This window comes from Rhyacophila brunnea, unplaced genomic scaffold (genome assembly GCF_057557595.1).
Source record: "Rhyacophila brunnea isolate RB1 unplaced genomic scaffold, BYU_Rbru_1.0 scaffold_2, whole genome shotgun sequence".
Lineage (NCBI taxonomy): Eukaryota > Metazoa > Arthropoda > Insecta > Trichoptera > Rhyacophilidae > Rhyacophila > Rhyacophila brunnea.
The window spans coordinates 53,851,760-53,866,849 of record NW_028232859.1 but is presented as its reverse complement, the minus strand read 5'-3'; the positions used below and the strand labels follow the sequence as shown (position 1 = coordinate 53,866,849).

The following is a 15,090-nucleotide window of genomic DNA, read 5'->3' as shown; positions in this document are numbered from 1 at the left end:
AACATTTTTTGTTAATATGCAGGTATCATTAAATAGTATGGTATAAAAAATCCAAAAAATATTAATTCAATGCGCTGACGTACTGTCATAATAATTTGTTAGTTCTTCGTGCGCCTCTCTCCCATGGGTATATTATCAAGTCACGTCAATTTAAAGTTTTGGGTAACTGCTCCTGATACATTCCCAGGTGTATAAACTGCTGATGCTTCATATCGATTAAGACGAAGTGTGGTGCGGGGCAGTTGGATCGGTGAGTCTATGTTTGTGTGTTTCAAAACCTACATCAATAATACAACAATTTTATTATTAATCCTTATTTCAAAATACATAGATACCTATTCTATTTTCATAGAAATTTTAAAGAGAATATACAGATAGGTACCCAAAAAAATATTACGATATGACACTCTGTTGGCAGGTCGGAAAAGCTAAAAAAAGAACCAAAATTTGATTCTGAATGGAATTTTTCAATTGGCAGCTCAAAAAGGTCGCAGAAGGGAAATTTTTAATTTTTTATAATAACATTTTTTATGGCGCCATACAATTTTAAAAAGTTTGAAAACCATGCATTACCTATTTTTTGTTATATTATAATATAGTAGTGAAGCGACATTAATACAGACAGAACAGACAAATGTATATGTATTGTTATACAATATGCATATTATTGAATTACAAATAGAAATAGATAATGAAGTATTGTGGAAGTTATGTATGGTTTCCAGGGACTTCCCCAGGATGTGCCGATCTTTGAACTTTGACGCGCAAACAAAAAGCTTTCTATTTTTCAACCCTGATTTCAACCGCGATACAGGTATTAAGAATGCGGACCACATAAACAATATACATAACTACACAGGAATTGCTATTCAACTAGGAAACAACAACATTGGTTGACTATTCAGTTTTATCGATTAAAAAAATATTTCCTTTGAAACCCTAAATGTTAAAAAATATATTAGTTATCTACCTACCGATGTTCGACAGCAATATGCAACGTATGTTAACCGTCGCCATGACATTTATTAAGGCCTTCCAAATAAATTAAATATTATGCGAAAGTAATCCTCTAAAGTCCAAACAGTCTAAACATTCCACATTAGCTTGAAGTTCGATAGTTTTGACAGAAAATAAGTCAAGTCAGAGCGGCGCCGAGCGAGAGAAAGTCATGCAAAAGTCTTGATGTAAGTGAAGTCGGGAATATAAACCGAACCTAGCAATAATTAAATTTGTCCAGGGCTCGAAATGGACCGGAGCGCCATTCCTGTTCGTTAAATCGGTAAAATTATCGCTCGTCTCGTGGAAAAAATAATTTGACTGTCTGAGCTAGATATTCCATATAATAGAAAATGTAACACACTTATTTTTATAAAATACATATAACATTTTATATATGTAAAATATCTTCAGAACTATGTAAATATCTTCAGAAAACTGTCGAGCGCTCCGGTCCGTAAACTTTTCCATTTCGAGCGCTGATTTTGTCCTGTGTTTCATGCGAAGGCCAAATTTGTAAGTTTTGTTACCTATTTATTACTATTTCTAATTATGCCTATTCGTTCTACTTTATTCCATGGGTACTTTTAACTTAGAGTTATGTAAATTCAGTCAAAGCAGATTTGAGTGGATGATGACCTTAATTTTGAGACATTCCTAGTCATAAAAATGATACTTCACACCAGTGCTCGAAATGGAAAATTTCACGAACAGGAACGCTCTATAATTTTCCGAAAAAACGGTATGCTTAATTTTTTTCTTTACATACGTACGTACGTTGGATGTATAAATGCAACAATAAACTTTGAACTTCTTACGTGGATGTATATTGAGCAAGTGGGCAAGGATTGTCAGCGCCGCAGGCGAAAGAACCTCGTCTCAACAAAGTATACCGTCAAGAATTGTATTATTCTTTACTCTTACTTTATCTACCACCCATAATCAGCAGGCATGTTACTTCTACCACCACTCGTCACTGCTTATAACTTATATTACTGTCTCATTTGGGATAGTTCAGTTTGTTAATTAATTAAACTTAAAAAACAACATATCCACATACCTACCATAAAGATTCAAATTAAAAATTAATTTACATATAACAAATTTTACAGATTATAGATTCAAGACGAGCACAGAATATTTTAAAAAAAATCAAAGAAATAGTATTAAAACAGTGTTTAAAAACAAAGAAATAGATGCAGCAACTATTAGAAAAAATAGTAAGTACCTATACAGAGACGAGTAAATACAAAATTTATACAGTACATATCTGTACACCGATAGAGCTAACTACGCCATTTAATTATTTAAGAAGTTATAAAACAAAGAATTTATAAATCGTTCACATAAACTCGTTCTCACGCAGGAGGAATATACCAATATCCGAAGCGATTTGGTTGAACACAGTGTGTAAGCGTTCTTAAGATAAATCAATCGGATAAAGCCATGGATGGCATCCACACAGCTTCAAACAAAGGATCCTCAAAGATTTCTTCTCCTTCTCCACCATAAGGGCCATTAGGCCATACCTATTTCTAAGAAAAGCTTCAAGCCATCATCACCAAACTACGTAATTATAGCATTTTAAATTACCAATGGTGTATCATTAATTATCGGCTTTTGAGCTTTGAGAATCGATGTCTCCGCCGAATCTTAAGGGTACATTGGTACGACCGCGTTACAAATACCCGAGTTCGTGAGCACAGCAGCCTTCGGTGATTGAAGTTATCACGAAGAGACGATTTACGTGGCTGGGACACGTATTCCGGATGCCGCCAAAGAGTGCGGCACTTCGTACCCTTGTGGCACAGCCTCAAGGGTTCCATTGCCGTGGCCGCCTCTCCCTCACCCTGCAGCGGTGCTACAAAAGCGACCTATTTGCTGCAGGTCCTACATGGCGGGAGGCGCATGGCGATGGACCAAGGGAAGTGGCGCCAATGCTTGCCCTATGCCCCAATATTAGGACATGACAGGGTATAAGAAGAAGTATCATTAATTATATAAGATAAAACATGACGGAAGGTGCAACTCGAGTTGCTAAACACGATTCCTATAGAATAATATAAAATTGTCATTAATCAGTAGGTTAGGTACCTACCTATATTCAACATTATAAGGACTAATATTGTAGTGTATGTATATACCTATACCATAGGCCCCACATCGTGAAGCTGGCCCCCAGGCTAGGATCTTTGGTGGGGCCCCCTTCTTATCGCTAAGAATAAAGGCAGTATGTACGGGGTAACAATAATCTGTATATTTAGTGTTTTATTGTATATTTTAAAACATCCATACGAATTATGGAGATGTCGAGTATTGATAAACAATTAAGAATTGTTTCGTATAACCACATAACTATAAATAATAGTATTGTAAGAAAATTCTTTTTTTTACTATTAAAGCAAATTTGTGATGTGTGTTTATCTCACTTATCTGGTCGATTCGCCTCGCCGGGCTCCTCCTGAGGACGGGCTCCCAGGCTAGAGCTCTCTCAGCCCCTCGTTGTGGAGACCATGACCTATATGTTACAATGATGATGCTTTGGTTACCATTATTGTAATATACGTACACTTACCACCTCAGATTAAAGAACTTACCACCGTATTTATTTAATCTATGACTACCATCTAAAATTATTTGTTGTCCACACTGAACACGTACCTACCTAATTTGTGAGTGTATTTTAAACTAAACGATTCAATCTGTGATGTGTGTCCTTACCTAGTCTCATTATAGTCATTATTATTGCCACGGTGATGAATAATGATAATACAGAACAATAATTTATTATTATGATAGTAATAAAATTTTATTGGAGGTATTCCTTTTTTTTAAACAAATTTACAAACAAAAATTAACTAAAAGTTCTCCACATAGTAGGTATCTATTATTTCTATTATTTTTAAAGTAGCAAGTTACAACGTATGTAATTATAACACAATAGAAACGTCCCTTAAAAATAAACTAATTACGGTAGGCTATTCAATAGTTTCATACCAAAAACATTTTTGTAGGAAAATGGCATAATGGTGCATTTATTTATTATTCATTGTAAAAATAAGGGTTTACGACACGTCATAAATATTTTTTAACACGTCGAGTCAATTGTCGAAATGACATTGAATCAGAAAACCCTGTTTCAACTGTATTGTCGATCTTAAATGCTTATCGGAGTGAATTCTTAATGTTTTAGCAGATTTACACGAAGTACCTACTACTTAATTAAACCTTCATAAAATTTATAAATATCCACTCATATTTATCACTTTCAAAACGAAAAAATTCTGCTTGTGGCCACTGGTCAACAGCATTATATGTTAAATCAGTTTGGATACCAACGACAAAAAATATACTTATATGTAATATATAGAAAGGTATCGCCTGCTGAGATGTTTAACCAAATTTTAAGAGAACAAATTTAAATAATACAAAATGTTTTAAAAAACAAGCGATTATCACTAATAAGTAGATTTTAGCGGAATTGTACGATTTAAATTACCAAACTTTATCATATTAATTTTACCACCGAAAATTTTGCCCGCAAAAATAGACGTGGGTATAAAATTAACACGGCGATTAGATGGCGATGAAAATAAATAAGTTTTATCACTCACAATAAAATATAAGTAATAAATTAGTAGGTAAGTAAATTCGCAATGCATACCAGTCAAAGGTAAAAGCGAGACTGTACTGAGATGTTTCATACTTTAGAAATTATTATACAAATATGTAGGTGCCAACTTTATTTTTTATTGAATTTAAGTTATTTAAGTACAAAAGGTTTTCAAACAATGTCAGCAAAGGCACAATTCTTTTGTAGCTTGCAGCTGTAGTTACTTTTTTTATGTAAGTATGCAATTATTTGGAGTGTTTAGACAATGCATTTAGACACGGATGTATCGACACAAAAAAGAAAATTGAAAGAAATTTAGGGATGTCATAAATTTTATTTTTAACCCTTGCACGCCCGGCATGACATAACTTCGTTAATTTTTAATTTTGAGAAAAACTTTAAAAGATACATTCACACATAAATATCTCAATCTAACGAACCGCAACGCAATTTTAAATGAATCCACGAGCCGGAACGGTATATTTTGGAATTCCACGAACCACAACGGCGCTCCGGTGCGTTCCTGTCCATTTCGAGCGCTGCTTCACACCCAAACGTAGGGTTCTGTGATACGCCCGATTAAGACGGATGTGGTTTGGTGGGGCCCATTAACTTCAATGTGTTTCGTGCGTACTAGAAATCTACGTATGTTCAAGGTTCAACAATCACATAAGTCAATATTGCATGTTTTTCAGGTCTCAGTCTAGTGCCATTTTTTCAAAGAAACCTTTCCAAAATTTTTAAAAATTATCGTTTCAACATAGGTCACTGATTTATGCAATTATATATTTTTTAGAAAAATCTAAAATAATACAATACTTACATTAAATACAATAAAAAACCTTAAAATTCGACATAATATGTGGTTATTCCGCGCGGCCATCGTATTGTTCTACTATGCTACCAAACCAACTACCTACATAATATATCCTAAAACTGAAAACATAGCTGCTGACTACCGGGTGTCGCTTTAGATCAGGGGTTCACAAAGAGTGTCCAGCGGGCCAATTATGTACCTCATCACTTGTTTTATGTGTCTCGCGAGATTTATGTTAAATTTGGATTATTTTTTATTCTTCATATCGAATATTAGAAATTACATTTAAAATTAAATATCCTCTGGCAAGAATGAGGACTTTCACTTGGGGTGTATCCAAATATAGTTAAGCATGCTCATCAATTGGCTTCTTTATTTGGAAGTACATCTATTTGTGAAAATACATTTTCTACAATGAGCATTAATAAATCAAACGCATGATCAAAAATAACAGAAAACCATATCTCACCTGTTTTGCGTATTCACACGACAAAATTTGAGCCTAGATTGCAGGATTTAGTTTCAAACAAACAATTGCATAAATCACATGGTGAATAAAAATAAATATTATTTTTTGTACAATATGTATTAATTAGAGTAATAATAATGGACTTACCTATATTTAGTTAAAAATATAAGTTTCCACAATGAAAATTTTTTTTATTTGGTTGCTTTATATTTTCTAAAAACAGAAAATATTTAAAAAAAGAAAGGGCGGCCCGCCAAATATTTTTGATTTCAAAATTTTCCCATTGACGAAAAAGTTTGTGAACCTCTGCTCTAGATAGCTTTAGCTAGAAGTTAACAAATGCAACAGCGTTTTCCTCGTCTTGTATGATACCTAGTTTTGAAATTGCATTTTAGTGGACATGCATTGCACGAAAACAAGTATTTACAAACAATTTAGTTTATTAAGTTTTCTATATTATAATGGAGAGATTTTTGACATATTCATAGTTTTAATATTTTTCATATTTATTTAAAAGAACATCGATTTTTATAAAAATATAAATGACGTTATATAACTTGAAATCCTTTTTATTTATATCAAATCGAGCTTCAATATTGTGACCATACCTAAATAAGTTTTGAAAACGTGAATTAATCATTCTAAGCCAGTGGTTCTCAAGTGAAATTTAGCTGTGGCCGCACAATTATTGACATTGACAGTTCTATGGAAACGTCTGGTGGCCGCACCAAATTTCACTTTTGTTGTGATTGAAAAAATTAAATCTAAATTTTATTTACTAAAAAAATGGATCAATTTATTTATAGACAAGTCCGTTTAATAAAAGACATTTGAACATTTTAGTACATATCTATTTATTTAAAAATAATGCACATAGAAATTCCTCAATAATCCTTTTTTCCAATGCGAGCCGCATGGCTGCTTCTAAGTTTACATCATTCTGTCATCTGGTTTCGATATTTGTTTTTTATGAAGTGCATTACCTGAATGATTTTTCACAGTATACAGTAGTCGGAAAATACGACAATATTAATAAAGCAATTGTTGCCAATTCTTTGAATTGACTTGATCCTTGGTCAACGTATAACTTCGACCAAAATTTTTCAACCGTGGTATTATTAAAATGGTTTTAAAGTACTTGGTTATAACTCATTTCCAATAACGCATAGTTAACGTTAGCCCAGTTAATTTAATTAAATACTGAATATGATGTTGGTGGCCGCACATGAGAACCACTGTTCCAAACTATTGTAGAAAGAATTCAATTCTTTCATATATATTATGTTTTTTATGGAAGCGTTGATAAGTAGTCTCGAAATAAAATTGATAATAATATACCCCAGCCTCCAGTCGATGTTTAATAAAGTCACTGACTGACAACATTGACTTGTCTTACGCTTATGTATAATAAAATTGTTCCATTCATATGAAGTGAGTGATGGTAATTTGTAAAAGTGAATTATTTTTGAGAAGCCTTATCTTGTAACTTTTCGGAACCTTTTGAGATATCGAGATGAAACTCGATTAAACTGATACAAGAAATGTATTCTATAACATTAGAAGCTGTACATTGTTCAGTGTACAGTATGCATGTTTCATAATTTTTTGTCCAGTATTTTTTTCACTTATAATGAAACAAGTGACAGCAGTGTTGCCATTTGTCGTTGACAAAAACGTAGCAGACGGGGTACGATATCAATATATTTGGCAGGAAAAAACGCTAGATTTTGTGAAAATAAAATTTCAATAAGTACTTACCTCTTTTTGCCTTTTTTTGCCAAAAAAAGTGCAAAAAAATCACATAACATTTTCTTAGAAACTCATTTCAAAATTGTCAAAAAATAATAATTAATCTAACAACCTACGATAAGACAAGTAATGATTATGTAATACCAGAGAGTGGAATTCCCGATAATAGTCGGTTACATGTAACTTGTACGTAAAACATTTCACAGTGGCAAAATTCGCCGTGAGCTTTCTATCGGAAAGAGATGACCATACCGTACACTATACGGTCTTCAATTTTATTAGAATCAATATGAACATTAATTCAATTTTCATAACTGGTTTTGGCAAAATTCATGAATAATTCAAGAATGAACACCTAACCTAACCTAATTTAACCCAAAATAACCTAACCTAACCAAACCTAACGTAACAAATAATCCAGTAAGTATAGGTATTATTTTAAAAATGTGTTTGCTGCTGGCTTCCAGAACCGTGTTATATTTAAACATGAATTGTCAGTACTATACGACCCAAAGAGGTTGGACAGTCTTTCATATACGGCCATATATTTCCGATACAACATTTTACGGTGAAGTGTACCTAATACGGTGAACTGCATGCGTACAAGTTTCCGGACACGATAATAGTCAATCCGATGCCACATGCCTGAGCACACTTAGTTTATTTTCATTACATTTAAAGCTGTTGAAGGCATAAAAAAAACGCTAATAAAAATGCCATAAGCTAGATGCATTTTTTGCAAGCCAAATGCATATCGAAAAAGATCTAAAAAAATATGCTAGATCTGGCAAGAAAAACAGAAAAAAATAAAAAAAATATATGGTTGTTAGGTTTCAGGGTCAGGTCGAGGAAAATATTTGAAATCACAAATACACAATATTATTTCTGTGTAGAAAACGTTTATTGTATGTATATGCAAACATATAACTTCTTATGCCATTATCTAAAAAAGTTAGATAGATATACGGTATACGACATAATATTAAATTTAATAACATAACTCATTCGTACGTAGGTAGGCAAATAAAAATGGACTAAACAATGGTACAATTTCACGCATGGACAATGTCAATTATTTGCTTGCAATTTGCAATATAAAGTACAAGGTTATATAACGCACTTGTCGCATGAATATCTGAATAAATAATATTTAATATTTAATAAAGATTGTTAAATTTACTTGTATGTATAAGAAATATTTTGTTATCTATATCGGATACAATCATTTTCCAACCATGTCCGATCCTTATAGGATCATATGGGCCTCCACAGAGTAGAGGTTTTGTATTAACAGATTTTGTTTTTTACGAGAAATGGATGTCAGCCACTTGCTCAACCTATTAGGTCTATACCCTGACTCACACACAAATTGAAAAAACAATATGCGTATTTGCCAGACCCAGGATTCGAACCTGGGACCCACAGCGTGACAGTCCAACGCGTAAGCCGCTCGGCCACCGTGGGTGTGATAATACATAATAGGTTTCAATAAAATATACAGTAGTGGCAAGTACCTAAATATTACCAACTGATATGGACACAATATAATGTAAAACAAATTAGCGCAACGTAGCATGGGGAGCAGTGGAGAAGGGTAGAGGTAGGCTAGGCAATAAATAGTGCACACTAAATGTTGTCAGTCTAACGTATTTAATTTAATTGAATTAAGACTTTCAATTCAATTAAACCCTGTATAATCCAAGGCATATAGTCAAAAATCCATAGTAGTCAAAAATATTCGTTTATTTATAAAATATCTAAAATTATGCCATTAAACCACACATAATTTTAGATATTGCATATATTATAGAAGAATATTAGTTATTATATTAATTTTGTTATTAATATAATAACAAATTATTATATTAATATTATTATTTTTTATCGAGTACGGTTTGGTATACAGGGCTTAATGAAATGTAATATGTAATGTATTCATAAGAGCGTACTTCAGTGAAACGGCAAATAATTTTCAACAGTAGGTGCGACGAAATTTCTCACTAGTCACCAATCGGAGACGGATAGTCGAGGTGTCCGCACGTCGATTTGTTTTGTCATGGTGTCGGATGAAAATATTCTTAAATCGTGTAAAGATGACTAAAAAACTTTACGTATCGTCGCTATAGGATTTGTTTCCCGAATATCCATTTTTGTCGAAATCGACATTTTAATGCAGTTCAATTTCTTTTATCGAACTCTACCGAAATCAATTATAAAAACGATATATTTTTATCTAGGAACAGAGATATTTTTTTAAAAAACCCGAATACGCCATGTTAAGTTACAATTACTCCGTGGTGTTCTCCCGAATATCCAAATATTCATACCTGAATATCCAAGTTAATTTTGGTCGAAATATATCTATGGCTGAGTGTTTATTTGCTCACGCTCAAACCGTGCTCACGCCGTGCATCTCGCTCCCACATTCACGCTGTCTAGCTCTAAAACAATCACGCCCACTTTCATATGTTTCGGCCGTCCGGAGACTTCTTTCAAATTTCGTCTTATTGATATTGTTTTTAACGTTACTATTGTTTTAATAGTGAATTCATCAAATTTGAAGAGATCATTCATAGCTGATACATCACCAGTTCGCCCTGAACTTACAGTAGAGTTGTGGAAGTGACTATTTTAACCTAAATAACTGCATTTTGTTTTGATAAATGACACAAAATCCCAACGGTTATATGAATTCTACAGTATGACCCGGCAACTACTATGACGTAAAAAATAATTATTATTTCAAATTATTATTAATCAAACATTGTTTGTCTTTATTTTACGTTTAATCTAGGTATTTCTATGAAAATAAAGGCGATGCTATTATTTATTTTTGAATGCGCTGATAGTTAATTAATTTAATATGTATGTTAGTAACTATTTATTTGGTGGATATTATATACTAAGGATATTGGTACCTACCTAATATTAGCAGCTAATGGTAATTAATTTATACATGCTATTATTTTGTGTTGTTATTCCTTACAATAGTAAATAATATATAATATTTATTTGGTGGTTTGTAATAAGTTTAATTGTCAATTATAGAAATATATAGATATAATAATATACAGATATATATAAATAGATTTTTTTTTTTTTGGAAAAAGTATTAATATAAAATTGTTAGCAAGTAAGAGTAAGTACCATCATAAAATATTGGAGAAATGACCGTGACGGCGGTTAATAATTGAAGTAGTAGATACCTTATAATATATTTTCTCAGAAGTTATTTTAAAAAATTATGTAAGTATGTTCAATTATTAGAATGGTACATTCTTAAATCTTGTGAATTATTCGTTCAATAAAAAAATAGTTAATTACTTAAAAACTATTTTATTACTTAATCCGAAAAAAACCGAAAAAGCGATTACCGCATGTTATTATTACATACGAACTTGGGTAATTACGATCATTAAGTATTTAAATAGTAGAGGTAATTAATTATTAACAATTATCGTGTAAATAAATATAACATTTGAGGCGCGTACTTTTTGACCACTCAGTAATCTGTGGGCCGTGCAGCAATACGCTACGGTTTTAAATCCCGAACGTCCATGTTTTGTCCCGAATATCCATTATTCTGAGAAAGCGCTAAAAAATTCCCGAATATCCACAGTGAATAATTGTAAATAAAACGCATTTTCTGTGCATTTAATGATTTATACCAGTATATTACTCTTGGAATCTATTCTTAGATAATTTTGCAATCATACAGTATCGAAAGAATGATTGATACATCTACTGATATTAAAATATACGACAATGAAATTTGTTTTTCGTCTCCTGTAAAATTGACATTTGGTCTATTCGGGAAACAAATCCTATAGCGACGGTATGTACTTAAAAAAGAAAACATGTCAATGAATATACTATTATTATTAGTAACATAACATTACATGGACGTATGTTGGATTTTTATAACAAATTATATTTCGTTCGGCACGCGTCATTTGCACAATCCACGCATCGCCTAGCCACGATCTTTTTAGACCATGCCTCAATTCAAAGAAAACAAACAAGAATGACTGAAAAGTGTTCACTATATTAATTTATCGGATCGCCTGTAGCATATCTAAAATATTATCTTTTGGCTTCTTCTTCTTCTTCTTTCACCCTGTCACGTCCCAACATTGGGGCATAGGGCAAGCACAAGTTGGCGCCACTTCCCTCGGTCCATCGCCAACTCCTGTGCCTCCCGCCATGTCAGACCTGCAGCACGTAGGTCGCTTTTGTAGCATCGCTGCAGGGTGAGGGAGGGCCGGCCACGGCGACGGAACCCTTGAGGCTGTGCCACAAGGGTACGAAGTGCCGCACTCTTTGGCGGCATCCGGAATACATGTCCCAGCCACGTGAATCGTCTCTTCGTGATAACTTCAATCACCGAAGGCTGTTGTGTCTGCTCACGAACTCGGATATTTGTAACGCGGTCGTACCAATGTACCCCTAAGATTCTGCGGAGACATCGATTCTCAAAGCTCAAAAGCCGTGACTCTTGAAGCTTAGTAAGATGCCATGTCTCACAGCCATACAGGAGCACAGGTAGCACGCACGCGTTAAACAAACGACATTTGGTCCTCACAGAATACAGCCTTGACCTCCATGCGACTCCAAGTTGGTTGAACGCAGAGCCCGCCACACCCATGCGGATTCCAAGCTCACTAGAAATACCACCATCATCGGCAACCGTGGCACCCAAGTACCTGAATCTGGACACCAGCTCGACGGGCAGACCAGAAACCCGCAGAGGAGTGTCGGCGTCGATGCAAGCAGCACTGCACATGGATTTGGTCTTAGCGGCATTCAGATGAAGACCCACACGCATCGAGTTCGCGGCTAGCCTGTTCACGGTCACCTCCAACCTCTCGATCGTCGAGTCAAACACGACTGCGTCGTCTGCATACTCCAAGTCGCACAGTCTTTCTTCGCATAGATCGCTTGTGTCATCATGATGTAGGCGTATCCCACTGTCGGGGCAAACCGTCTTACGCATTATGAAATCCATCATGATGATAAAAAGAAAGGGCGCAAGTACACATCCTTGCTTGACTCCTGACGTGATTTCAAAGAGGTCAGAGGATGTTCCGGCTGCTCTCACGCGACACTCTGTATTGGTGTAGAGAGCACTTATCACGGCGACCAGTTTCCGTGGGACACCATATCCTAGCAGAATTTGCCACAGAGATTCACGATGAGGACTGTCAAATGCCTTTTCATAGTCCACGAAGCAGCAGGCGACAGGTATATTCATCTCTTGGTACTGTTGCAGAAGGCTTCGGAGAGTTGAAATATGCTCTGAGCAGGACTTACCCGGGACAAATCCACTCTGCTGCGCACGCAAAACGTCCAGCATGGGACTTCTAATCCTGTACAGGAGAATCTGCGCCAACACCTTCCCGGGAACGCTGAGGAGAGTGATTCCTCTGTAATTATTACAGTCTTGTGGGTTACCCTTTTTGTGCAGAGTAACAACGGTACCATCCCTCCAGGCTTTGGGGCACTGCTCCCTTTCCCACACCTCGTGCAGAAGGTCACACAAGGACGGCAATACAGCGCTCAGTCCGCAGAGCAGAAATTCTGCATGGATGCCATCATCTCCAGGAGCTTTCCTGCGCTTCAGTCTTTTGACAGCCTCTTTAACTTCAGCAGTTGTCGGAGGATCTTCGCAGAATCCCGATGCAGTAGTGATTCCGAGGGCGGTGATCTCCGACGGAATATCGAAGGGATGCAATGGAGGTGGGCGATTCAGGACATCACTGAAATGTTGGCGCCATAGCTCCTGGACCTTTGCAGGTTCGGTGACTGTCACTCCGTCAGAGTTGCGTAATGCAGTGACCACTGGACGTTTCTTACCGCAAATTGCTCTGGTGATGCGGAAGAGAGCACTTGGATTATTCTTGCAGGCAGCAGATTCCGCATCCCGAATGAGGTCATCCAGGCGTCGGCGCTTATCGCGGCGGGCAGAACGCTTTACCACGCGGTCCATTGTCTGGTATTCCGCGCTGCGCTGTGGGTCGTATGTACCATTGTCTCGCAATTCTTTCAGGAGCTTCCTCTTCTCAATCATCTCCCATGTATGAGGTGACATCCAGTCCGGTCTGTGCGTATGCCACTCTCCTAATGCAGTAGTTGCGGAGCTCATTATAGCATCCCGGAATAATATCCATTTTCCTTCCAAGGGATCCGAGTCGATGGAAGACGTGAGAGTTCTAGCATCATATAAGCGCTTCTGCAGCTCCAGCTCATAGGTTGCACGCACACGGGTACTTTTCAGTTTTTCCACATCGAGTCTGACCGTCCTTTTGGGTTTTGGGACTCGTTTGAGGTCTATACGGGATTTCCTGACCAAGAGTTCGTGGTCACTGTGGATGTCTGCACCTCTATATGTCCGCACGTCTAGCAGTTCATGCCGGTATTTCGCTTTGACCAAAATGTGGTCGATCTGGTTTCTTGTATTACCGTCTGGCGATGTCCATGTATATTTGTGGATGGTCTTATGAGGGAAAAGACTACCACCAATCACAAGACCATTCATTGAGGCAAAATCTACCAGACGGGAACCATTATCGTTCATTTGGCCAAGGCCATGTTTTCCCAGCACAAAGGGTCCACGCGAGGGGTCAGATCCTACTTTGGCATTAAGATCACCAAGGATAACTGCATGATCACAGCTGGGGATATTTCCAGCGGCTTCCGCCAAACTTTCGTAGAATGTATCCTTATCTGCATCGCTAGCAGCCTCTGTGGGAGCATAGCACTGCAGAAAAGTGATGGAGCCCGACTTGGTCTTGAAAGTAGCGCGGAGTAGACGTTCGGAGATAGGTTCCCAGCTGGTGAGGCACTTGCAAGCTTCCTTGGACATCAGCAATCCGACTCCACTACGTCGCAATGTGGCGTGTCCGGAGTACAATAGACGAAACCCACGAATAAACTTCTCGCCAATGCCAGTGAGTCGACACTCACTGATCCCGAGGACATCTAACTTGTATTGAGAAAGTATTTCTGTTAGATGCTCGGCCTTTCCAGGGACATTTAGAGTACGGATATTGTAGGTTCCAAAACAAAATCGTTTACCGAATTCAGGCGAGGTCGTCAAGATGGAAACGGGGGTCCGAGGCTTCCCTGTGCTTGGATTAATCTGTTGTTTTAGGGTGTGCAGGTGATCATCCCACAGCACCCGAGTTCACTGGTGGGGCTGCCACCTTAGGGCCCGTGAACATGCCCTGGTTTTCTGTAGGGGTTTTCCTTCCCGTAGCCAGAATGTACCAGTTTTTAGGCGCTGGTGATTCGCCTTGCACCCTCCTCTATCTGCTACAGCATGCTGCATTGCCTAGGGACCCCCACGGAGAGGTTAGAGGTAGGATTTGTTGGCAGAGCTATCATGGATAGTCGACATACTCAGCATTTCAAATGGAAGCACACCTGATCTGGCATCAAGGCATACCC

General features: G+C 36.6%; 1 protein-coding gene across 1 annotated transcript; it reads right to left on the bottom strand.

Moving 5' to 3' along the window:
• Positions 1-216: 216 nt before the first annotated feature.
• On the bottom strand, positions 217-14,506 carry LOC147072515 (uncharacterized). The gene is made up of 2 exons (XM_085947331.1): positions 13,123-14,506; positions 217-278 (listed from the first exon to the last, which is right to left on the bottom strand). Exons 1-2 carry the CDS (start codon positions 14,504-14,506, stop codon positions 217-219), a joined length of 1,446 nt encoding a protein of 481 aa, XP_085803457.1.
• Between the last annotated feature and the right edge of the window lie 584 nt (positions 14,507-15,090).

Coding starts and splice junctions, on each gene's coding strand:
- LOC147072515 (XM_085947331.1), bottom strand. CDS start 14,506: ATGTCCAAGGAAGCTTGCAAGTGCCTCACCAGCTGGGAACCTATCTCC. Junction 279..13,122: donor CCCCAAAGCCTGGAGGGATG/GTACCGTTGTTA, acceptor TTATTGATGTAG/GTTTTGAAACACACAAACAT.